The sequence below is a fragment of the Ailuropoda melanoleuca genome, chromosome 12, assembly GCF_002007445.2.
Source record: "Ailuropoda melanoleuca isolate Jingjing chromosome 12, ASM200744v2, whole genome shotgun sequence".
Taxonomy (NCBI): domain Eukaryota; kingdom Metazoa; phylum Chordata; class Mammalia; order Carnivora; family Ursidae; genus Ailuropoda; species Ailuropoda melanoleuca.
Window position 1 is genome coordinate 26,349,093 of NC_048229.1, and position 24,439 is coordinate 26,373,531.

Here is a 24,439-nt window from a genome sequence, read left to right on the forward strand (position 1 = left end):
CGAGACTTCCGGGAGCTCCGGGCCGGCGGCGCCGGAGACGCGGGCGCGGGGGGCGCGGGCGCGGGGGCGCGAGGGGCGGCGGCGTCGCTGGAAAAGGGCACCGTCCGGAAACGCGCACGCCGCAACGAACGTTCCGCTGTCCCGGAGCGGGCCGCTCCCACGGGCAGCTTCCACTGAACCCCGGGGGTGCGGGCGGAAGGCGCCGGCTGCACGGTGATTGCCTTGCTCCTCCTCCCCTCCGCACCCGACGGGAACTGTTCGGACGCCGCGACACAACATCGATTAATAAACGGGCTAGGCGGTCCGTGTGCCTGATGCTCCTCAAGGAAGGGGCGCACCCAGGTTTGTCCAGTCGCGGCTGGGCTGTCCCGCCTGCTCCCCCTGCTCGGCAATGCCAAGGGCGGGAGCAGGGGTGGTTCTGTCGGTCGGGCAGACCGGGATACCGAGGCCCACGGCAGGCCAGGCGTCACCCGTTACAGAGATGGGGAGCTGTGGCGTTCCCCACTGGACGGATGGAGACGCGGAGGCCACGAAAGGCCAGACACTGGGGGATGTGGAGGTGGGGAAGGGTGGCTCTTCGCGTCGGGCTGATGGGGAAGTTGAGGCCCGAGAAGGCGCGGCAGCCGTGTCTTGGTGGTCTCCAGCACAAAGCGCTGTACGCGGGGGGAAAGCACGGCAGTGCCTCGGTCCAAGCGCGGAGGGCGCGGCCGGTGGCTGGAGCGCTCGAAGGCCCGGCTGCAGGTGCGACTCGCCGCCGCGCGGCAGCTACACGGGGAGCCGCCCTTGGGGCGCCCGCTGCTTGTCCCGCAGCCACGCCCCGAACAGTCAAAGAGCAGGGCGGGGCGGGGCGCGCGCTGCACGGGACGCGGCCGGAGACCGGACGGCAGCAGCTCGGGGGTAGAGGCGGCGGGGAGCGCGGAGCGGAGAAAAAGGGCGTTATTGTCGCGCGCAGCCCCAGGACCTAGGGGAGTGGGGGGCGGTCAGAGCTGCAGTCCAATGAGCTACCAAAAAGAATTGTCTGCGAGGACTAGCCAAGTGTGGCTACTGTGGCCGAGGGCCTGAGTTTTAAATGCTCTTTCTCTTAAGGTAAATCTAAATGGCCACACGTGGCTAGTGGCTGCCTGTGCTTTGGGACAGCTCCCACCACCCTCAACCAGTTGCAAACTGGAGGCCCGCAGGCCAGAAAGGACTCGCACTTGTATTTGGTTTGGACCTTATGTTATTTTTCAGTGTTTTACTGGGCAATATTTAAGAAGCCAGAAAATACACAAATTCAAAACTCCAGACACACGTGGAAAACAATTTCTAGATGTGGCAATAAGCTGGAGCTGAGAAAGCATTCTTCTGAAAACCTTCCAGAAACCTCCAAACATTTGTAGAATTAGGCTAAAATTAGAGATCCTCTAGAACGAGCCATGTGTGGCTCTGGGATGCTTGACATGCGTCCCGTGTGAATTGAGATATGCTGTAAATGCAAGATGCCCAGAAGATTCTGAAGACTTCATTTGAAAAGAAAAAAGTTAGGACTCTTTCGTGAATGATTTTTATATTGGTCACATTTTGAAGTGATGATACTTTTGATATACTGGGTTAAATAAGGCATCTTATTCAAATCGGCATCACCTGTTTTGTTTCACATTTTTTTTTAGTGTGGCTCACATTCTGTTTCTGCGGGACGGCACTGTCCTGGGATATGTCCTCCCCGAGCAGCAGGGGGAATGGGGACTAGTGAACAGAGGGCAACTACACCATCTGTCTACACCAGGGTTTCTCAGCTCTGGCACTACTGAGTGTTTGGAGGTCGATTATTCTTGGTGTAGGGGGCTGTCCTCTACAATGGAGGGTTATCATCCAGAGGCCCGTACCCTCCCTCATCCCCACCTCCCCCTTGTGACAGCGTACATGCCAAGTGTCCCCCAGGGCCACACGGATTCTGGTCTACACAGACAACTACCCGATGCGTCTCCTGCCCAGACCCCTCTCGTGAGTTTCAGAACCAGATAACTAGCTGCATCCATGACAGCCGCACTACCCCACCGCACACCCATCCCTGGAAATGATGACAAGCAGTGACCGGCATTTCCTGAGCCCTTACTATGATATTAAGTGTATTGCCTCCCCGGAGCTGACCTACGAAGTAGGCGTCATGAAGACCCGTTTTATGAGGGAGATGAGTGAAGCTGGGAGAGATCATGTGATTGGCCTGGGGTCACACCTCCTCAGGCCAGCAAGTGCTTCTGCCTGACCCAAGCCAGAGCTGGTGGCCACCTCACACTTCCCCCCCACCTGCCCCACCACCGCTATTTTGCCCCCTGCTTACAGGGAGAGCCTCCCACCCACGCTCTGCCTCCTCCAGGGCCTCTGTTTGCTGTTACCTGTCTCTGGAGCATTGCCTTTAGCGCCTCACCAGGACAGAGCCTTTCTGACCACTCAGGTCTCCACTCAGACAGTATCTCATTAGTGAAGCTTTGCTGACTGTGTCTGAGGTCAAGCAAGTGCCACTCGCTCTGCCTCCTCATTCTCTTTTTTCTCTTTCAACATCCCATAGGGGCTCTCCGTGATGGTCTGGCTTATTTATCGATTTACTCTTCTCCTGTCTGCCTTTCCCACTCCACAAAGGCAGAGAGTTCTGTCTTGGTTGACATTGTAGCCTCAGAACCTGGCAAAGGTCTTGGGAGAGGGTAGGGACTCAATTCAATTTTGGCTGAATGAATGAATGATTCCAATCACCCCATCCAAAAGTGAAGCATTCTCTACCCCCCCCAAAAAAAAAACCTTGCTTCTCTCCTGGGACATGATCATGGTGAAGCCCCACATTCACTTGAGTCCAGAACCTTGGATGTCCTCATTCTCCCCCACCCCGCCTTCCTCAGCTCCCCAGAGCCAGACAGCATCCCTCGCCTCACACTCCTGAGCTCCAACCACACACAGCACCTCGCAGCCCCCAACCGCACCTTGAACTTACACGGCTCTAGGTGCAAAGGCTGCTGTGTTTCCCTCGGCCTGCAACTCTTCCCCTTGCCTCTGCTGGAAGCCTCCTCCTCAGTCTTCCGGAATCCTGTGTCCTGGCCTCCCAGACTGGCTAGGCGTCTCCTGTATGCCCGGCTCACCAGCTCCAGAAGGACCCTCCCCCAGCCCGGCCTGGCACTCCAGGGCTCTCTCCATCTGCCCCAGCCACCCTGACTGCTCAGCCACACTTGAGATTTTGGAACACTGTGCCTCTGCTCGCGCTGGCTGTCTGGCAGTCCCACCCTGGCCCCTCTCCTGTCAAACACTGTGGCCCTCAGCAATCTCTCCAGCTTCATCTGTGACCAGTTATTCATGTCCCCAGCATTCAGCAGTTCACATTGCCTCTCAGTGATCTAGTGAGGCAGGTCCTCCACTGAGCCTCAGGAGGGGCACGAGGCTTGCATCTGCTCCCCAACCCAAGGGGCAGGGACAGTATCAAGCCTGGGGTGCCCCGCTCCAGCATCATCACTTCCCTCCACAGCCTGCACCCTGAGCCCTGCCCCCTGAGCCCTGCCCCCATCAGGAACTGTTCCTGGACCACTCTCCTCTCAACACCCACCGTTCACGCCACACGACCTTGCATTCCTGGGCAACGAGCCCTTCTCCTCTTTAAGGAATGAACGATTGCTAGGCCTTTGCCTCTGGGTCAATCTGGGTCTTAGTAATCCACTCACCAGGCTTCCTGCCCTCCTCTCTGCACCCCATCCCATGTCTCCCTGACCCTCACTGGCAGGGGTTTTCAGTCTCCAAGCCCCCCTGCCCTTGGGGCCACTCGGTCCTATACCCCGAGCCCTCACTGCTCCATTGGGCAGGATCCTAACAATGCCACACCTTCAGCTCCCACTCACTCCTCCAAGCCTTGGCTCAGCCATCCTACCCTGGTGCAGTTGACTTTTCAGTAAGTGGAAGCATCGATGAGTTCCAGGAAGGCTCCAACCTCCCAAGTAGAGGGAGGTGTGCCTAAGAAAGTTCTCTGGCACAATAACTCACACCCACAAAGGAAAAGTTCCCACATAATTTGGGTTTAGGCTCCATCCCAAAAACTTAAGAAGAATCAAAACTCAGCAGGTCCCATGAGTTGGGAAAAATAAGGGAGCAGTACTTACTGCCTTTGGACAGAATTGCACACTTGTAACTCACCTACGATACTGACATCTCATTCCAGCCCACTTACAGATGGGAAACTGGGTTACAGAATGGGACAGTGGTCCATCCTGGGCTATAAATAGGGGCTCTGGCAGAGTCAGGGATCCCACAGGAGGCTCCCGCCTCTCACCCCTGACTAGAGTTGGCTGGGGAACCACAAGCCATTCCCTCTTCCAGAACCGAGGAAATGGAGGTTCGGGTCACACAGCAAGTAAGATCAGAGCCTCTGCCATCTGTACCAAAAACAAGATATTCTATGGAGTTTCCGTGGCCTCTCCGCCGTCTAGCAAGTTCCTTCCAGCCTGCACGTGCTGGGCCAGGCGCCAAGCATCCTTCGGACTCCAGGACAGAGCCGGTCGGCGCAGGCGCGGGGGCCACCCAGCCGGGCCGGTGCGCTAATGAAGCGAGGCTTCGCTGCAGCCCTTGCAGGCTCGGACCACGCGCCAGAGCTCCGAGCGGGCGACGCTGTGGTTCCCCGGTGCGCGCAGCTCTTGCGGACCCCGATCACTGGGGGCCGGTGAAGCCTCGGGGTGGGGTGGAGGGCGCTGGGCTCCGGCCCGCGGGCCCGGATCACTGGGGGCCGGTGAAGCCAAGCGGGGAGGGGGGGTGGGCTGGGCCAGGCCCGCGGGCCTCCTCCCTGCGCATGCGCACCCCGACCAACTGGAAGGGTCTGCGGCCTCCGGGGGGCGCAGGGGGAGGCGGATCCGCTGAGGGGCGGGGACGCGGGCGGGAAGGAGGGACCCGGGCAGGCCTACCTCGGGGCGCCGCTGGGCGCCCAGCGCTGTGCGGTCAGCTCCAGGGGCGGCCCCGCGCCCGACCCCGCCGCCTCTATGGCCAGACGCCGCCCCGGAAATCCGCCCTGGCGGGAAACGAACACCCACAAACGACGGTTCCGGCGTCGCAGGGGGACCGACGACAACCAAAATTAGAAGGGGCTGTCCGTTTCTCTGTGGCCACACAGCAAAGACAGAGGGCCGGAAGGATGCTCGCCCTGCGACAGCGGAGGAAACCCCGGCCTCGACACTTAATACGTCACACGGCAAGAAGGCAGAGTGCCTGTGGGGAAACCGAGGCCAGAGACAGGCGGTCAGTGGCCCAGGGCCCGTGACGCCAGTGACCGTGACGCCAGTCCCTCCGTGGGGCTGGAGTCGTGGACGGAAATGACCCCAGATCCAGAACACAGCTGAACCCTTGGCCTCCATCTCCGCAGCCGGCCAGGAAGGCCCTCCCCGAGGAATCCAGCGGGATCTGATGGGACAAGTCCCGGAGAGATGGGGGGGGGGGGCGGAGCAGCGCTGGCAGAGGCGGCTGGAGCGCGAAGGTCTTTCCGCAGGGGCCGCACACTCGGGCCAGAATCCCCAGTATGAGACCCGTGCAGGCTGAGGTAGGGCGCGCTCCTACAGCATGCACAAGCCCGGTGGCAGTCACCCATCTCCCAATGCATCATCGCGCGTGGCTTCCTACAGCCCCAGTAGGACATAAGCAGAGCAGGGCCAATAGAGAAGTGACCGCTGGAGCACCGGGGCCCAAGTGAGGACAGAACAGGTGACCGACACGACCTGGTTGGGGATGTGTCCCACGACTTTCCCAGCTTTAAAACGGGGAGGAAGAAACAAGAACAAGGCAAGAAACTAGATGTCTTAGCAGGTTTGGCAAATCATTGCCATCGGGTGCCAATAGCGAGGAGAGAATTCGTTCCCAGCTTACAGAGGGAGGACTGAAGCCAGAGAGTGAACTCCCCAGTCATAAATCCCACCCGATGCAGTTAAAACCCAGAGTCCCTGCCTCTTGGGGGAGGCTCAAGGGGAAAAGATCATTAACTCCCTTAGGAGTGAGGGCATCTTTTTCATTACTTTCTCCTGCTTTCCCTGTCACCCTTAGGCCTGCAGGGCAGCTCGATGTTGGAGATCATTCAGTCTGGGATACAACAGCCCAGGGGCTGCCGGTCCACATGCCAGAGCCATGCTCTGCAACCCACATCTCTCAAGCTCCACGTTGGAGAGCTGGGGAAGCATTCCCCGCACACCGTTCACTAAACGCATAGCTTTGTGACCATATCAGTAGTAGACTCAGCTTGCCTTAATGCACCACGGTATGCTGAGAACACATACAGGAAGCCAGAGGGACTGGCTGGTGCTGGCCAGACGGCTAGATTGCTTGAAGGCCTTGCCACAAGCCTCACAGACACCAGACCGGACATCCAAGTGGGACAGGCCATGAGCCTTGAGACAGACAGCATTCTTGAAGACCTGAGGCACTTAGGATTGCTGTCAACCAGGAGGGAGGCAGCTCCCTCATCTTGCAGGCTGTCATCAGGCCCCTCCATGCCCATCATGTATCTGTAGGTATACGGTATGTCCCTCTGGGCACTGAGCAGGTACTGGCCTTGACCCAGGGCAGGAAATGAGCCCGAAAGCCCAAAGAAAGGAAGAGGGGCAAACTCAGGGGAAGGGTATTAGCAGAGGATAGGAGAAGCTTCCGTTGCTGAAAACAAAGCCATGCACCCTTAAGTCCAGACAAGCAGCTAAAGGAGGGAAACCTGCATTAAGTGAAGGCAGGGACAGTCAAGCTAAGGGCTGTGGTGACAAAGGACCTCCCTGCATCCCCCAGTCTTGACGTACCCACGTCATCCTCCGCCCTCTACTCCTTCAACCAACAAGGGGCCGGGGGTCTTCCATGGCCCTCTATGTGCCACACGCTTGACTTGCTGACTTGACCGCTTCTTCCCGCTCCCAGGATTCACACAGGCCTCTAGCATCCATCAACCACTCCCTCCTGGTGTGCACTGAGACCCTCTCACCCTCCCCCAGAATCCGCACGACCCCTGTGCTTTCCCTTATGATGCTGCTCTCCGTCGGGTCTTCCAAACGCCCAGCGGGGAGGACGCAGCTCCCTCCTTCCTCCTAGGACCCCCACGCTGCCAGCCTCGAGATCCTGTCCTTGCAAGCTTGTCTTGCAACGCCAAGCGTCTGCATCCCCCCCGAGGGGTCTCCCCTCTGACGGCCGGCATTCCACCCCTTCCTCTGTCCCTCCCCATGGCCTCGCCGGTGTCGGCCCCTTCCTTGCCCCCCCAAGGGTCATCCGACCCTTGCCCTGTCCCTGGCAGCTCAGCTCCTCTCCTTCCCACCCCCCCTGGATGCCCACCGGAGCCTCGCCCCAGACTGGGCAGAGCCCTGCCTCTCAGCACGAGGTCCTTAAGCTTCCGGACCCCTACTCCGGGCTCGGCCCTTTCTGTCCGTGCGGGCTGACCAGTGGGCACCCAGGGAGGTTGGCCCCAGACTCTCAGCAGGGGCGGGACTCGGTCTTCTGAAAGCCCTAAAGGGACCATTGATGGGGAGTGTTCACGTGAAAGCCTTCCAGACAGAAACACACGCCACCACAAGAAAGGTTCCAAGAACCTTTTGTTCCACTGAGGGGACTCTCATTCCTTCAGTCCTTCAACAAATACTTGTTAAGTGTCTCCTTCGTGGCATCTTCCGGGGATAAACGAGTGAGCAAACCAGACCGAGGTAGTCAATGCCTTCCTTCCCTCTGGAGGGGACACCTGCAGCAGCAAGAAGCGCTCCTGGGCCTCATGGGGGCGACAAAGACCAAATTATTGCACTGTCACCCCACCTAAGCACCTGGGGGAGGCAGGGAAGGATGACAATCAGTTGACCGAATACATCACTGAAGAATCTTACATTCGGGAGACAGGAATTTCAAAGGAGAAGGTCCTTTAGTGTCTCAAACTCAGCCCTACCGTTTTTCTGAGAAAAGTGAAGCCCAGAGAGGTTAAGTAAACTGTTGGTCACGCAGCAGGTGGTCACCAGAGCCAGGATGGCAACTCAGAGCTGGGACTCGACAATTTCTCATCCCATTATGTTCATTTTAGGGAAACCGTTCTGTGGCCCCTGAGAGTTACAAGGGATGAAACCAGAAAGCTAAGGCTGAAAATGAGAGCACTTCCTCGGGGAAAGACTCGCCGACGCAGACGGGGGGATCGTCCAGCGTGGAGTGGTCGGTCTGGGGCTGGCCAACTACATGCTGGCTGAGCGTGCGGGCGGAACCCAGACTCCATGCTAACTGTCTGGAAGGATGAAGCATTCCGTCAGATTTTGTGGCAAACTTTGGATTTTAACGAAGCAGCTTAGAAAGGACAGGATCCCAGTACAGTCTCCAATCAGACCCCAAATCTCTCCAGGTGAATCTGAGAAGTGTTGTGTGACTCAGTTTCCCCACCTGTCATATAGAGGCCACCATTCTTTTTTTTTTTAATATATAAGATGTAAATTACACAAAGTAAGAGATCAGTGAATTTTTACATATATACACAGCAATATACCCAGCACCCCAGAGAGCTCCCCCGAATGCTTCCTGTCAGTCATTAACCCCCAGCAAGGGTAACTAACCACTTCTTCTGATTTCAACTCCCAAAGGCTACTTTGACTTGTTTTTAAACCTCATATAAATATAATTATATTGTACTTTTTCATGTCTGACTTCTTTCACTCAACACGTCAGCCATGCTGTTGTTTCCAACAGTTCGTTTGTTTTTGTTTTCCCATTGCTGTGTAGGTTCTGTTGTATGGCTATCCCACAATTTCCTTCTTTCTTCTGTTTAACTGGTGATGGCCATTCGTATTGAGCTTTGGTCTACAATGAACAAGGCTACTGGGAATGTTCTTGTACATGTCTTTTGGTGGATGTAAGGATGCACTTCTTATGGGTGTGTATCTGGGAATGGAGGTGCTGCGACCTGGAGTATATGCCCGCTTAGCCTTAGTGTGCATTAATGGTCTTCGAAGTCGCTGCAGCAATTTGCATACCTGTCAGGAGCGTATGTAGGTTCCAGCTGCTTCACAGCCTCCCCAACACTTGATCCTGAAAGTCTTAACTTTCAGCCTAGTGGGTGGGAAATGATTCTCATTTCATACCTTCCTGATGCCCAATGATGCCGAGCACATCTGCTTGTGTTCACCGGCCACTTTAATAGCTTCTGTTTTGAAACATCTGGCCCATTTTTAAGTGGAGAGATCTCTCTCGATGGCCAGGGAGGAGGCCTGACAGGCTGAAGAAACCAAGGTCTGGAAAAGCTGAACAATGTGCTCACGTTACACAACATTTCCAGTCCATTGGGCTGCCATCAGAGAACACTGATCTGGGATGGCAGAAATGTACTTCTCACAGTTCCGGAGGCTGGGAAGGCTATGGTCAAAATGCCAGCAGATTCAGTGTCCAAACTCACAGCACCTTCTTTCCTCGCATGGACGGGGCGAGGGAGCTCTCTGGGGTCTCTTTTGTAACAGCATTAAACCCATTCACGAAGCCTCCACCCTCATGACCTAATGAATTGCCAAAAGCCCCATCTCCTAATACCATCACATTGGGGATGAGGTTTCCACAGAGGGGAGGGTGGAGACACATTCAGTCTGTGGAAGCAGCCATGCAGACACATACACACAGTCTTCAGCTTAGCACCTGAGTCTCTGAGAGTGAATATGGTCAGACACTGCCCTGCCTCCAGCCCCCAACTTAACGTACTTACCACGAATCTGGCAGCAGCTGTGGTACAAAGGGCAAGAAAAAGAAGCTGGTGGGTGCTTCCAGCGGCCATGAGTAGTTCAAGTCCAAGTGGGAGGTGCTGCGGGACCTGGAGGAAAAGGCCGTTGGGTGAACCCAAAGACACTAGCACTTGACAAGGATGTAGGGAAACTGGAACCTTCAGATGTTGCTGGTGGGAATACAAAATGGTACGTTTCCTCAGAAAGTTAAAGATGAAAATTACCATGTGACCCAGCAATTCCATTTGCAGACAGACACTAAACAAAACTGAAAATATATGTTCATACAAAACCTTAAGCATGAATGTTCAGAGCAGTGTTACTCATAAGGGCAAAAACGTGGAAAGAAACCAAATGTCCACCAGTGTCTGAGAAGTGGATACATCATGCGGTGTATCCATTCCGTGGAATATTACTCAGCCGGGACCAGGAGGCCTAGAGAACTACTTGTTCTTCAGAGTAACTAAGCATAATGCCCACAGCCAGGGACAATGCTGGCTGGAGACATCCACAGGTCCTAGCCCGAGGAACCTGGACTATATGCTGCACCTCTATGGGAGGGTTTTGAGCTAGGCAGGGACACTACCGTGTGAGGGCTTTGGGATTCCTCCGAAACTAGTGGCCTGAGGTCAGCAAGAGAGAAGCTTGGGGGGAAGGGGAGCTGGAGGCAGGCAGGAGTCAAAGGACGCCTTCTGGAGGAATTAAGCCGTGTAAAACCAGCCACATTCCTTCCGAAAGCTTACTCGAAGCTGCGGTAATAGCCCACGACCTAGCAGCTGGAGGTATGAAGTGCTGTGCTTGGCCAGGGCACAAAGCAGTGAGAGACGGGGCTGGAGGGCTTGGTGGGCACTTCATGAAGGGTTTTTGTCCTGGGACAAGAGGGAGCCACGGAACGACAAGGTCGGACCTGCGTTTCAGAAAGATCCGTCGGCCCGTGTTGGCGGGCTAGTGGAAGCTGAGGGACGAGGGAGGGGACTGAAAGAATGAAGCCCGAGCTAGGGAAGGGATGGTGGGCGTGGAGATGTCAAGAGCGACTGCACAGGGACCCCTAAATTCCCGCTGTTCGCGCTCGGCTGGCTGACTGCAATGCCTTGGAGAGTCTCAGAACTGCAGAGAGGGATTCGCCCCCGGGAATACCAACAGCACTAGGTCGCGCGCGGTCCGGGGTCCGTGCAAAGGCGTCACTACGCTCGGCGCCTGCATACCTGCTTTCATTGAATCACCCTGCGAGGTAACACATAACCACGCCCGTTTTGCAGGAAGGAAAACTGAGGCTCAGCGAGAGAGTTCACTGCGTAAGGGCAAACGGGTACCGGCTGCGACCCAGACCGAAAAACACCGCCATCGCTGCAGCCAAGAGTCTGTCCCGTCGCAGCTTCAGTTCCCGCCTTCGGAGGCCAAGCCCCTTGCCCACACCCCCTTTCTTCCGCCCCGACCACCACGGCCCTTCCCGCCTCCTCCGGCCTCTCTATGGTTTTCCCTCCCGCCCTTCTACACACACTTCCTCCTGTTTCCTCCCACCCTGGCTGCGCTCTCCGCCGCCACCCTCTCTATGGTTCCCCTCTCCGCCGCTCACATGGTGTCCGCTGTTTCTCCAAGTAATTCAGTCCCGGCCGTCAGCCTGTCGCGCCGGTCCGAGCCGAGCTGGGGCGGCCTCTCTGGTCCGGCCGGGCGGAAGTGGCGGCCACGGGGACAGCGACTGTAAGCAAGGCCCGGGCAAGGAGGGACCGTGACTTCCAGGGACAGACCCTGGGAAGAAGGTGCGCCGTCCAGGCCCTCCTGGAAAATGCTCCGGACGGAAACACAAGGCCCAGAGAGGAAGGATCCGCTTTCCGCTAGGCCTCCTCCCTCCCCCTCCTCCCTCCCCCTCCCCCCTCCNAACGTGTGAGGATGAGCTATTCTTTAAGGATTTCTAGTGGTTTAGGACTGCAGACAACCATAATTACCAGCTATTTATTCATTCACATACTTGTGTATTATCTCATCAGTTTAATAAATGTTTATTGAATACCTGTCACACCCCAGACACTGGTGCGGGCGCTGGAGATGCAGCAGGAAATGATATACCAATGGTCTTTACTTCTATTCTAAGGATTTTATTTATTAATTAGAGAGAGAGAGAAAGCACAAGCAGGGCAGAGAGAGAGACAGAGAGAGCACAAGCAAGGCAGAGGGAGAGGGAGAAGCAGGCTTTTGGCTGAGCAGGGAGCCCAACACAGGACTCGATCCCAGGACCCTGGGATCATGACCTGAGCCGAAGGTAGACGCTTAACCCACTGAGCCACCCAGGAGCCCCATGGTCTCCACCTTAGAAAGCTTGCAATCTGATGAGAATTTTCCATGGAATGGATGTGAGGTTTTTAAAAATCAGATTGTAAAAATCATCCACAGGCTCAAATGGCCACCTGCCTGACTCAGTGGGAAGAGCATGCGACGCTTGATCTCGGGATCATGAGTTCAAGCCCCGCATGGGGCGTAGAGATTACTTAGATAGATAGATAGATAGATAGATAGATAGATAGATAGATAGATAGATAGATAGATAAATAAATAAAATATAAATATTATCTAGAGGCTCTTTCTACCTTTGGCTATTATGAATAATGGTGCTATAAGCATTTCTTCACAAATTTTCGTGTGGACAAATATCTTGATTTCTCTTGGGTACATCCTTAGGAGTGGAATTGCTGGGTCATAGGGTAACCCTAACAGCCAATTCATTTAAAAAGCAGAAGATCCAGCCCAGCAAGAAGAAGTGATGTGCTCACAGTAGGGACAGAAAGAAACAAGACTAGACCCCACATCTTCTGATTTCAAATTCAGGACTCTTTCTGCCATTTTTTTTTAAAGATTTTATTTATTTATTTATTTGACAGAGATAGAGACAGCCAGTGAGAGAGGGAACACAAGCAGGGGGAGTGGGAGAGGAAGAAGCAGGCTCATAGCAGAGGAGCCTGACGTGGGGCTCGATCCCATAACGCCGGGATCACGCCCTGAGCCGAAGGCAGACGCTTAACCGCTGTGCCACCCAGGCGCCCCTCTTTCTGCCATTTTATAGTGGTTCCACGTGGCCAGACTTCTAGCTTCAGATCATGCAGCAGACTATTAATGTAGTGCCGGGCCATGAGGCACTCGGGCAAACAGAGAAAAAGGCAGGGAGCCCACATCTGTTGAGCACCACTTGGTTCCAGGAACTACGCTAGACCCATAGCATTCTCCATCTGTGGTGTTCTCAATACAATCCCAGCAAGTAGCATTGTGCTGCCAGTTGTAGGTGACAGTTGTAGGTGACAACTGGATACTGAGAAGGCACATCTTGCCCAAAGTTGCAGAGCAAGTGGATGGGTGGCTCTGAACCCAGTTTTGTCTGACCTGAAAGTTTATGATCACTACACTGAACTATGTTGTCCTCCACAAATAGTTGTCTCTAGCTCTGATATCCAAATTCTCCTATCTCCATTAATTTAGCTACTCGATCATTCATTCATTTGTTCATTCACTCACCACACACTCACTGAGGCCTCCTCTCTGAAATGGACCCAGCCCATGAGAAAGGAGGACAGAGGATGAGCTCTGTGTTAGATGCAATATCATGAATTATCTCGTTTAATAGAAGGAATCTCAATGAAAAACCACGTCACACCCAACTGACTGGCAAAAATTTAAGTTTGACTATCAAATATTAAGAAATATTTCAAGGAACAGGAGCTCCCATCCATCGCTGGTGGAATTTAAGTCAGTAGTAATTATAGCTGATACATACTGCCTACACTACACTTTTCAAATAATGTCTCATTTAATCATCACAGCACCTAACACTCGACCATGTTAAGTAAGTGCTATTATTTTTGCTTTACAAATGCGAACACAGAGAGGGCTGCCTTTCTCATTAGACACAGCAGGACATATAGTGTGTGTGTTTAGGGCTCGTGACATTCTTAGGGGCCCATGAAAAATATATTAATTTTGAAATCAGAAGAAAAAAGAATGTAATCCAGCCTAGCTTAGGCTCATCTTTATACCGACACAGTCGTAAAATATGATTTTAAATATATTTTTTGAAATGAAGGGGCCCAGGAAGGCGGAAATGCAGGGCCCACAAAAGCACTGGAGACGCAGAGTGGTTAAATAATTTACTCAAGAGAGGCGTGTGGGTGGCTCAGTCAGTTAAGCATCCAACTCTGAATTTCGGCTCAGGTCATGATCTCAGGGTCATGACATCGAGCCCTGCATCGGACTCTGTGCTGAGAGTGGAATCTGCTAAAGTTTCTCTCTCTCCCTCTGCTCCTCCCCCTACTCTCTAAAATAAATAAACAGGGGCGCCTGGGTGTCTCAGTCATTAAGCGTCTGCCTTCCACTCAGGGTGTGATCCCAGCGTTCTGGGATCGAGCCCCACATCAGGCTCCTCCGGTGGAAGCCTGCTTCTCCCACTCCCCCTGCTATGTTCCCTCTCTCGCTGGCTGTCTCTATCTCTGTCAAATGAATAAATAAAAAATCTTTTAAAAAAATAAATAAAATAAATAAACAAATCTTTAAAAAAATAATTTACCCAAGAGCCCCCAGGTAGTAAGTGGTGGAGTTATTAGAAAAGCAACTGAATGATATAAATGGGAGTTGAAGATGTTAATTGTCTTTGATCCAGTGATTCAACTTCCAGTGACATAATATAGAGAAAGCTCTCTTTGGGGTTCAAGGAGACATGAGCAAGAACACTCATGGCAGCATTGTTTCTTTTTTTTTTTTTTTTAAAGATTTTATTTATTTATTTGACAGAGATAGAGACCCAGTGAGAGAGGGAACACAAGCAGGGGGAGTGGGAGAGGAAGAAGCAGGCTCATAGCAGAGGAGCCTGATGTGGGGGCTCGATCCCATAACGCCGGGATCACGCCCTGAGCCGAAGGCAGACGCTTAACCGCTGTGCCACCCAGGCGCCCCAACATTGTTTCTAATAATAAAAATTTGGAACGAACCCAATGTCCACCAATAAGAGAATGAAAACATGTAATGTGACATTATTATCAGTGGGATATCACACCAGCATTGACATCAGCAGTAACTAGACTACATGCATTGATATATACAAATATGAAAAGGGGAGGAGCAAAAAGTTAGAGAATGTAGAACTGAAATTTTATCATTTATTAGAAAAATTTTAAAGTAAATTTTTAGTAATCTCTACACCCAATGTGGGACTTGAACTCACAAGCCTGAGATCAGATGTTACATGCTCTTCTGACTGAGCCAACCAGGCACTCCAAATTTATTAGAAAAAATTATTTTTTAAAAGATTTTGTGGGGCGCCTGGGTGTCATTAAGCGTCTGCCTTCGGCTCAGGGCATGATCCCAGGGTCCTGGGATCGAGCCCCACATCAGGCTTCTCAGCTGGGAGCCTGCTTCTTCCTCTCCCACTCCCCCTGCTTGTGTTCCCTCTCTCGCTGGCTGTCTCTATCTCTGTCAAATAAATAAATAAAATCTTTAAAAGAAAGAAAATATTTTCTGTATTTACTTGAGAGAGAGTGCATGAGCAGGGGGGAAGGGCAGAGGGAGAGGGAGAATCAGACTCCCTGTTGAGCGGGGAGCACAACGCAGGGCTTGATCCCGATACCCTGGGATCATGACCTGAGTTAAAGGCAGACACTTAACTGACTGAGCCACCCAGGCATCCTTATTAGAAAAAAAAAAAAATTAAAGCACACAGAACAATATCATACTTTGTATACGTAGGAAGATAAGGAAGACATACCTAGGAATGATAAACAGTAAACACAAAATCTAACCTCAGGAGAGGGTGGGAGAATGGGTGAGGGGTACACAGCTTAGATTGTATCTGTAATGGTGTATATTTTAAGTTTATTACTGAGTATGGGCAGTTGTTTATATTACTGAGTATGTTTTATGTAGAAATTGTTTATAATAAAATAAATGTAAATAAAAGACTCCGCATGAGTATCAGTGAAGATAGAATAGCTTATGCCTGTAGTAGTAACCACCAGGATGGCTCAGTGTCTTAACAAAATAAAACTTCTTTTTATGCTACATAAATGCTGTATCTCCAAGGAGGCCCAGCACCAGCTCTGTTTCATTGTAGACTGATGGACTTTGGAACTCAGGCTGATGGAAACCATTGCAGCCAGCCGATCCCAAGCACTGATGGGCAGGGGGAACCTGGCGACGGGCCACAGGCTCTCGGCGCGAGCTGAAGCTGATGCACACCGCTGTGCCTGACAGTCCACGGGCCAAGGAAAACCGCCGGGCCACATCTAACTTCAGAGGAAAGTGCAAGGTTATCACGTCCCCGAAGGAGGAGAAACAGCACATTTAGGAACGACGGTGATGTTTAAGCATCACCTACCCCGCCGTCCCAAGAACACAACCTAAGGGTGCTCCAAGGTGTCCCAAAGCTCTTTTCTCATCGGGTTTTCAGAACACCTCTCCAGTTTTTACACAGGAGACTAGGTGTACGCGGCCCAGAGCGGTGTGGTCACCTCTCCACGGTCGCACAGCCAGGCCACCGCCTGAATCCAGACCCCAGCCCCGTCCTCGGCACCGCCAAACACCACCGTCTGTGCGCTCTGTGCTCCAGATGTGCGTTTGCAGACGTCGCACCGACCTGTGATGTTTGCAAACTCCCGGTGCCGCGGTGTCGCCCTTTGCCAAGTTCCTTCGGTAAAAATCCTCACGTTTGTAAACTTTGCACCGACGAAAACGTGGCGGGAAGACAACAAAACACAGAACAAAGGTAACACGGGTGAAGCCCTGGCGAGAGCCGGCTGGCTGCCAGAGCCTGCTACTGTCTGTGAGGAAGCGGAATTCGGCTCGGCGGGCAGCCGCCCCGGCGACCGACACCGGCTCGGTCCTCGGGGGCTGACAGGTGATTGATTAGAAGGGACGCGGCACACCCCCGGGGGGGCGGGGCTCGGCCTCAGAGCTACGCCCCCTGCCCGCCAGTGTGCGCCTGCGCAGCGCCTCTGACGCCGGCCCGAACCCCGCCCCCTCCCGCAGCGACCACGGGCCGGGGGGCGGGGCCTAGGCACAAGATGGCCGCCGCGCGCCCGGAGCCCCCGAGTCCGAGCTCAGCGGCCCCGGAGCCGCGATCCCCGGAGACGCCGGACCTGGTGCGGGCGGGGAAGGGGCCTCGGCCGGGGACTCGAGGCGGGAGGAGGTCTCAGGACAGGGGGCGGGGCCGGGGCGGGGCCTATGAGGGCTGGGCGGGGGAGGTATTTAGGGCTCCGGGTCTGGGGGCGGTGCTTCTCGGGGTGGGCGAGGGGCGTGGCCCGAGGAGGAGCCTATGAGAATAGAGGGCGGGGCCGGGCCTGAGGAGGGGGTTGGGTGGAACATCTGGGCGGAGATGAGTCCTGGGAGAGGTCTCAGAGATTGAGTTTGTGTAATTAGGGGGCGGGACCTTCCGAGGGGCGGGGCCTCAGAAATTCTGGGGCTAGTGGACTTGGGTGGAAGGTTGGGAAGGTGACCCTGAAAGACAAGGGTGGGTAGTTATGGTAGGGGCACTCACGTTGGAGTGGGGTAATGATTCTGCAAGGTTCTGAGTGACGTGTCTCAAATGCCTAAGGGAGGATTTTGGGGGCAGGAATGACTGCTCCAGGTGACTTTGGAACTTTCCCCACTCAGGTCTGGAGAGTAACAACACACATTTCCTGAGCTCTGACTGAGGCTCAGCAGACAGAGAGGGGAACAAAACAGATAAGGGCTGTATTCTCTTGGAGCTCACAGTCTAGAGGAGAGAGACAATAAAGGATATTTATTGTGTTACACGCTATAAAGGAAATAAAGAGTGAGCTGATAGAGTGGGGGGTAAGGGAGCTAAATTTAGATGAGAAGTCAGCTGTGTGCCGGCTTATATTTACAATGGGGTCAGAGACAAGCAGGAGCCAGATCGTGATAGATATGAGGATGACAGTTTTGGATTTTAAGTGCAGTTGAAGCCATGGGAGGGTTTTGAGTGGGAAAATGACGATCCAATTTCCATTTTCAAAAGGTCATTCAGGCTGCTTTGGGGAGGTAGCAGACGTAGAAACAGGGGTTCTGCTCAGGAGGCTTTTTCAGTTGTCAAGCCAAGAAATAATTGGCTTTTAACTGGGGTAGAGGAGAGAAATGGCTGGATCTGTGATGTGTTTGGGGCAGGAGTGGAAGTCTTGATAGGGATCCTGCAGAATCCTGGAGGATGGAGAGCAGGATCTGGAAATTGAAGGGCCCAGTAGGCTACTAAGGAGACAGATGTTTTACTAAGTGGGGGCGTGTTGGGCAGGCCCTGAGGAAAGGTCCACAGGCTCCTGGTTTTTTCTCCCCACCCCCCAGGTCCTGGTGCCAGATGATGGCCGCCCCGCCACACCCCCGAGTGACCTCATCGAGATCCAGGTGGTGAAGGTGACAGACACCACGCTGGTGCCAGAACCCCCAGAGCCAGGTTCCCTCCACTGTGCCTTGTGCCCAGCTGCCTTCCGGCTGGTCTCTGAGCTGCTGTTCCACGAACATGGCCATCTGGCGGGGGCGGAGGGCGGCGGGCAGGGTGGGGACCCCAGCCGCTGTCATGTGTGTGGCCACAGCTGTCCGGGCCCTGCCAGCCTCCGCGCCCACTACAGCCTGCACACGGGGGAGCGGCCCTACCGCTGCCCCCTCTGTCCCCGGGCCTTCAAGGCCCTGGCGCCTCTGCTGCGGCACCAGCATCGACACGGGGTAGAGCCAGGGACCTCTCAGAGGCCTCTGGAGGCGGCAGCGGCTCGAGAACAGAGGCCCGGGGTGCCCCAGGAGAGGTCGGAGGTGGTGATGGCGGCGGCGGCGGCGGGCGCGGCGGTGGGGAAGCCTTTCGCCTGCAGGTTCTGCGCCAAGCCGTTCCGCCGCTCCTCAGACATGCGCGACCACGAGCGGGTGCACACGGGCGAGCGGCCCTACCACTGCGGTATCTGCGGCAAGGGCTTCACGCAGTCCTCGGTGCTGAGTGGCCACGCGCGCATCCACACCGGGGAGCGCCCCTTCCGCTGCGCCCTGTGCGATCGCACTTTCAACAACTCCTCTAACTTCCGCAAGCACCAGCGCACCCACTTCCACGGGCCAGGGCCGGGGGCGGGAGACTCTGGCAGCCAGCTGGCCTCAGGGGCCGAGGGGCCAGGGAGCGGCTGTGCACCAGGAAACAGTCTGGAAGAAGGGCAAGGGGAGGTGGCGAAGGTGAAGGTGGAGGTCGACCAATAGGCTGGGAGAACAGGGCCGTGGGGGCATTAACACGGGAAGTAGGAGGCAGATCACAGGGGAGGGGGTGGGTGGGAAAAGGAGGCAGGAGAAGGGAGACTGGGGGAGAGGTGATGAGCTAACGGAGAAGGCCATGAGCAGCTAGTGCATGAGGACACAGAACCAGTTTTGGGCCACCCACAAACCCATGTAGCACCTCCATGAGACTCAGAAAGGCACAGACACCACCCTGTGGATGCCCAGCTAAATGTCAGGAACATGGGCTGAATTTCACTGCCCAATCCGCCTGCTCATTAGGTTGTCCTCGTGCAAGACACAGCTTGTCCCAACAGAGCCTGGGCACTACAGAAGGGGAGCCAGGGTTGAATGAAGGGCCAGAACCAGGGTCTGCCCTGGTGTCTCTGGGCTAGCCCTTCATCTACAGAACCCTGGACTATCTTGGGGCCTAGGGTGGGCCAGGATGGAATCTTTTGCCTACCTCACTGGATTGCACTGAACCTGGGATGCCTACCCACCCTCAGGCAGAAGACGCCCACCAGGTCCTCCATAAAGATACTCTGGGATCCCATCACCTCGAAGCCAGAGGGTCCCCAAGTCCTAGCCAAGAGCACTCAAGCCTCAAGGATGTAAGCCTGACCATAAAGATCTTGACTCCAAGAGCTGCTCCCTGCTCCCATCGTGGTCCCTCCTTAACCCACTGACTCTGAAGCAACAACAAAAAAAAATTCCGGACAGCAAACAGCGACCTAATATGCCCCTCTTAAGGCTTTAGGTTCCGAGCCCATGGCCCCCAGGGCTACAAAGTAGCCTCAGGTTTCTCTCATTTCCTCCACTCCCAGTTTGAAGCAAACAGCTCAACGCCTGACCCAAGGCTACCCCAAGGAAGGGTTGGGAGATGGCAGCATGGTGGGCTGGCCTGTGTACAGTGGGTGTGGGATGAACTGAGTCACTGTGGTGGGGGCGAGAGCAGGACCTGGGAGCTGGAGGTGGGGAGCCTCCAGTTCTACTCCTATTAAAGGACTTCCTGAAGGGTCTCTCTATGTCAGTCTTGTGTTTGGGGGGTGGGGGGAGAGGGTCCACACTGTGGTCCTGCCACCATCAGTGAATTGCAGCATATCTCTCCAAAACTGTTTCATCTTTAGACCTCTATTCAGACATGTCATGTGTTTCAGCTGTGGCAGTGACGTTTGAGGGAAGTTTGGCAAAATGAAGGGACTCCTGTGGGCAGTATGCCTATCCAGGAGGGAGAGCCCCAGACTTGCACACCTTCCTGTTCACCCAACATCTCCCACGAGATATCCCTTAGACGGGTCAGAACACCAACAGAACTCATTCTGTTTCCTCCAAAGAAATGTCTGTGTTTCTTATCATTGGCATCACCCCCCCAAGCTAGAGACCTGGGTGGGTTCCTGAAGCCTTCATCCCTCGTGCACTCATCTAATCCCTATCCTCATCCCTTTCCTGCTGTCGAGCCAGTTAAGTATCTTTGGAATCTGAACGCTTTTCATCATCACTATTGTAGGGCAAGCCAATGGTGGCCCCACATTCAGATAACTACCCAGCAGCACCGTCTCCAGTCTCCATACTACAATCTCATGGACCCATTGCTCCTTGTGGCTTTGAGAAAGGATCACAAGCAGAAATGCCTATAGGAGTGGGGTGGCTGTGTAAATAAACGAGGGAGGTGGCTGGATGCAGGGGGAAAGCACTAGTGCCGGTGAGGTGATACATGACAGTTGACACTTGGCTAGTGCTAAGCTTCAAGGTGGCAGCCTGGAGAGTGTGTGCTCTGTCTGAAGAGGACAATGGTTACCCAGCTCTGGGAGGCTGCAGGCTGGGTTGCTAGATCTTGCAAATTTTTCAGAAGTTGCATTAGTTCATTATGCAAAATCTTTTGATTTTCAAATGTTGGCAACTAAGTAAACTTTATTATATACATATTTTTAATGCATGGGCTAAACAAAGGGTGTCCGTGGCCTGTGTCCAGCAGCTGCCAGCTTCCAGCTTCTGGCCTACAACATCATCCAAGCTTCACTATTTGGAATCCAAAGCCCTTCAGGATCCCGCGTCCCCTATCCCAACCTCTCTAGTCATACTCATCTTTGAGATTCTCTGGAACAGCTGGGTTTAGTTAGACACACTACACCCTCCACCTATAATTCTTTGCCCACGTTACCTGGCAGGTTTCTGTGGCTTTTACTGTTCCGGCATCACTTCTCCTCCAGGAAGCTTGGCTAACCCCCCCCCCCCCCGGCCTGGTAAGCGGACTCCTCCATGCTCTCTGCCCCCAGTGATCATTCCACGTGCTTCTTATGGTGGTGCCCCTGGGGCACTGGCACCAGGTGTGTCTCACACTGCGTCTTCAGCACTAGCACACGTGGGCCACACTAGGTTGCTGTCCTTATGTGGGTCAAACTGGACCTGCCCAGGCAGTGCCCCTGAACCAGCTTTGTCTTCAAGTTTCAGTATTGAGGCAGCCTGGACCTGCAGTCCCAGTTCTACCATGGATTTGCTAGGTGTCCTTAGAGGCTTTCTTCGCCCAGGACCTCAGCCCTCCTCTTCAGACAGATGGGAAAACTAAACACACGTTGAAGGGCATGTGGCTCGCTGTTGCACCGATGCAAATGAGGTCTGTGGAAGGGCTTTTGAAGCTCCTCCAAATTATCCTGGAGGGACGGGCACGATGGAGGTGGTTGTAAGAAACGTGAGTCCGTACAATGCTGGAACAAGCAATGGCTTACCTGGATCTCTTCCACCGTGCTCAAGGGCAAGTTGCATGTCCAATTCGTCTTTCCCCAGTGTCCAGTGAAGGACCCAGCAGACAGGGGGCTTCAGGAAACGCTGGCCAAGCAAACAAATGCTGAAAACATTTTGAAGGGGAAGAAGTCCAGGTATACTGTCAGTTTCCGAGAACAGAAACTTACCTGTCTTGTTCATCTCCCTTTGCTCCAGGTGCAGACTACAGTTTGGATATGGTAAATCCTCAGTGATTACCAGTTGAATGAGGCAAAGCAGAAAGCATGAGCATGAGGCAGAGGGTGGTGGGGAATCGAAATCCCTGGGAAACAAAAGTTCTCAACTTTGTCAGCGCTTAATCCCCCCTCCCTGGGATGCAAGAAAGGACTCCAGCGGCCCTGTTGGTAAGATTTATTATTCTCCGCTCTGTACAAGCCGCGTCTGCCACCCCGCCCCCACCCCCACAATCCAAAGGAGCACCCAAGTCCCCTTGTGCCCTCCCAAATCCACTCATACTCCACTTTCCAGCCAGATCCCAAAGGAATGGGGAGCAGCAGTTCAGACCCACATTCTCCACCAAAGCTTATTGGGGGACAGAATGCTGTGGGATGGGGGGCGCTGATGAAGGTTACAAAACGGGGTTGGACGGAGGATCAAGTTCAGTGGCTGGCAGGATGAGAGGAGGGCCAGAGAGGTCCAGGGATGGGAGTGATCCAGTCTTGAGTTTGTAGGGCATGGGCCTTAAGGAGGCTAGTCTGTCTGAAGTCCCGAAGGATGGCTGGGGCAACAGCAAGGAGGGGTAAGAGTCTGATCAGCAACCGGGGAGGGGTGAGTGTGCAAGAGAACATCTGATTGGAGTGACGAACGGGAACCCCCTCCCGGTCAGGCATCCTTTCCCGCCAAGGTGCCGGCCCCTGCCCCAGGACCCCCGAGGCCCTCGGCTTTGTGGGCCAGGCGGTGTTTCTTGAGGCCATAGGTGTTGGCGAAGCCCTCGCCGCAGGAGGAACAGCGGAAGGGCCGGCCGCCCTGGTGGGCCGCCAGGTGCTTACGGAAGTAGCCGGGGTCCTTGAAGGCCTTGAGGCAGGCCGGGCAGCGGAGCTCGGGCCGCGGCGGCTCGTGGGCGCGCTGGTGGCGCAGCACGGAGCTCAGGTAGAAGAAGCCCTTCCCGCAGTGCTCGCAGCGGTAGGCGCGCTCCCCCAGGTGCAGCCGCTGGTGCTCCAGCAGGTTGGAGCGGTAGCGGAAGGTCTTGCCGCAGGCGCCGCAGCGCTGGGGCCGGGCCACAGCGTGCAGCCGCCGGTGCTCCGCCAGGCTGGACGACTGCGCGAAGCGCTTGGCGCACACGCCACACTTGAAGGCGCGCTCGCCCGTGTGCACCACGCGATGCTGCCGCAGGTACCAGGAGCGCAGGAAGCCTCGGCCACACACGCCGCACCGGTAGGGCCGCTGCTCCGTGTGGCAGCGCTGGTGGCGCATCAGCAGGGCTGCCTCCCAGAAGCGCTTGCCGCACACCGGGCAGCGGAAGCCCCGTTTCTGCCGGTGGCTGCGGCGGTGCAGGAGCAGGTCGTAGGCGCCGGCGAAGCTCTGGCCACAGAGGCCACAGCCTAGGGTCCGCCGCACCAGGTGTACATACTTGTGAGTCACCAGGCCCAGGAAATGCTTGAAGCTCTGGCCACAGGTGGCGCAGCTGAAGCGCTCAGGGCCTGAACTGGCACCCCCACCGCCCCCAGCCACCGCCGTCCCGCTGGAGTCGTCACCCCCGGACACCCCTGCCAGGGCTGCCACGGCCGCCCCCACCTCTCCCGCCAGCCCGTTGTCCAGCACACTGGCCGCGTCGGCACTGCCAGAGCCATCCTGGGGCTGGGGGCCGCCGGGTGTGGGCGGGAGCAGGCGCTCAGGGGCCGCCTGGTGGACCAGCTTGTGCCACATGAGATTCTCGATGAAGCCGAAGGTCTTGCCGCACGCATCACAACCGTAGGGCTTCTCTGCCATGTGAGCCTCCTTGTGGCTCATCACGTGGAAGAGATCGGGGAAGTGCTCGCCGCAGTCCGAGCAAGCGTAGCTCAGTGCATCGGCGGCCCCCGCAGAGGTGGCCGAGGCGCCTGGCCCACAGGCGCCTGGCGCGCCCTGGGTGGCCGGGAGGCCAGCAGCCCCAGCCAGGGCACAGGGCAGCTGGAGCCGGTGCACCTGGCGGTGGCGGGTGAGGCTCTGAGGGTAGCCAAAGACTTTGCCGCAGAGCTCGCACTTGTAGGGCCGCTCGCGGGTGTGCACCACGTGGTGCTTGCTCAGGTGGAAGGACTCGCGGAAGCGCTTCCCGCACACGGGACACTGGTGGGGCTTCTCGCCCGTGTGGATGCGCTCATGGCGCTTCAGAGTCTCGCGTCGCCCGAAGCCCCGTCCGCAGATGCCGCAGCAGAACGTCTTTCCAGGGACGCTGGCGCTGGAGCCCCCGGCCCCGCTGGTCCCGGCCCCGCCGAGCAGTAGCGGGTGGGCCCCCAGCAGCGGGACGGGCACGGCGCCGTAGACCACCGCCGCAGCAGCCGCCGCGGCCTTCTCGCTGTCTGTGGCCGGAGGGTCGGGGGGCAGGAGGTAGGGGCCCGCAGGGAAGGCGGGCGGGGGCTGCGGAACCGAGGCCGGCGTCCTTGGGCGCATCAGGTGCGGCGGGCGGGGCGTGCGCGGCCTTGTGCCGGAGCAGGCTCTGGGGCGCAGAGTAGGACTTGCCGCACAGGTCGCACGGGTACACAGGCCGAGGCCCCGCTGCGCCCGCACCCGCGTGCGCCGCCTGGTGCTTGAGCAGGTAGGCGGCG

General features: G+C 55.5%; 4 protein-coding genes across 4 annotated transcripts in view; 1 reads left to right on the forward strand and 3 right to left on the reverse strand.

Annotated features, from left to right (window-relative positions):
* ZNF581 (zinc finger protein 581) overlaps window positions 1-11,306 on the reverse strand; it is a 16,252-nt gene extending 4,946 nt beyond the window's left edge. Inside the window, exons 1-2 of the mRNA XM_019807135.2 lie at window positions 11,275-11,306; window positions 9,683-9,787 (exon numbers count right to left, since the gene is read on the reverse strand). The gene's annotated coding sequence lies outside the window, so the exon portion shown is untranslated. The remainder of the gene's footprint in view (window positions 1-9,682; window positions 9,788-11,274) is intronic.
* The window catches only part of ZNF580 (zinc finger protein 580), a 13,390-nt gene extending 2,082 nt beyond the window's left edge, over window positions 1-11,308 (reverse strand). Inside the window, exons 1-2 of the mRNA XM_011233804.2 lie at window positions 11,275-11,308; window positions 9,683-9,787 (exon numbers count right to left, since the gene is read on the reverse strand). Of these exons, the coding sequence (XP_011232106.1) occupies window positions 9,683-9,751 (69 nt within the window). The 5' untranslated portion in view covers window positions 9,752-9,787; window positions 11,275-11,308. The remainder of the gene's footprint in view (window positions 1-9,682; window positions 9,788-11,274) is intronic.
* A 5,403-nt stretch (window positions 11,309-16,711) lies between these two features.
* ZNF784 (zinc finger protein 784) lies at window positions 16,712-19,933 on the forward strand. Its single transcript, XM_034639538.1, has 2 exons — window positions 16,712-16,813; window positions 18,012-19,933. The coding sequence occupies exons 1-2, from the start codon at window positions 16,736-16,738 to the stop codon at window positions 18,900-18,902; spliced, it is 969 nt and encodes a 322-aa protein (XP_034495429.1). The 5' UTR covers window positions 16,712-16,735; the 3' UTR covers window positions 18,903-19,933.
* A 2,098-nt stretch (window positions 19,934-22,031) lies between these two features.
* The window catches only part of ZNF865 (zinc finger protein 865), an 8,909-nt gene continuing 6,501 nt past the window's right edge, over window positions 22,032-24,439 (reverse strand). Inside the window, 2 exon segments of the mRNA XM_034638084.1 lie at window positions 22,032-24,267; window positions 24,269-24,437. Coding sequence (XP_034493975.1) covers window positions 22,518-24,267; window positions 24,269-24,437 — 1,919 coding nt within the window. The 3' untranslated portion in view covers window positions 22,032-22,517.

What these genes read in the sequence shown, in the direction of transcription:
- ZNF784 (XM_034639538.1), top strand. Translation starts at nt 16,736, where the DNA reads ATGGCCGCCGCGCGCCCGGAGCCCCCGAGTCCGAGCTCAGCGGCCCCG. An exon ending in CCCCGGAGACGCCGGACCTG is followed by an intron (nt 16,814 to 18,011) that starts GTGCGGGCGGGG and finishes CCCACCCCCCAG; the next exon opens with GTCCTGGTGCCAGATGATGG.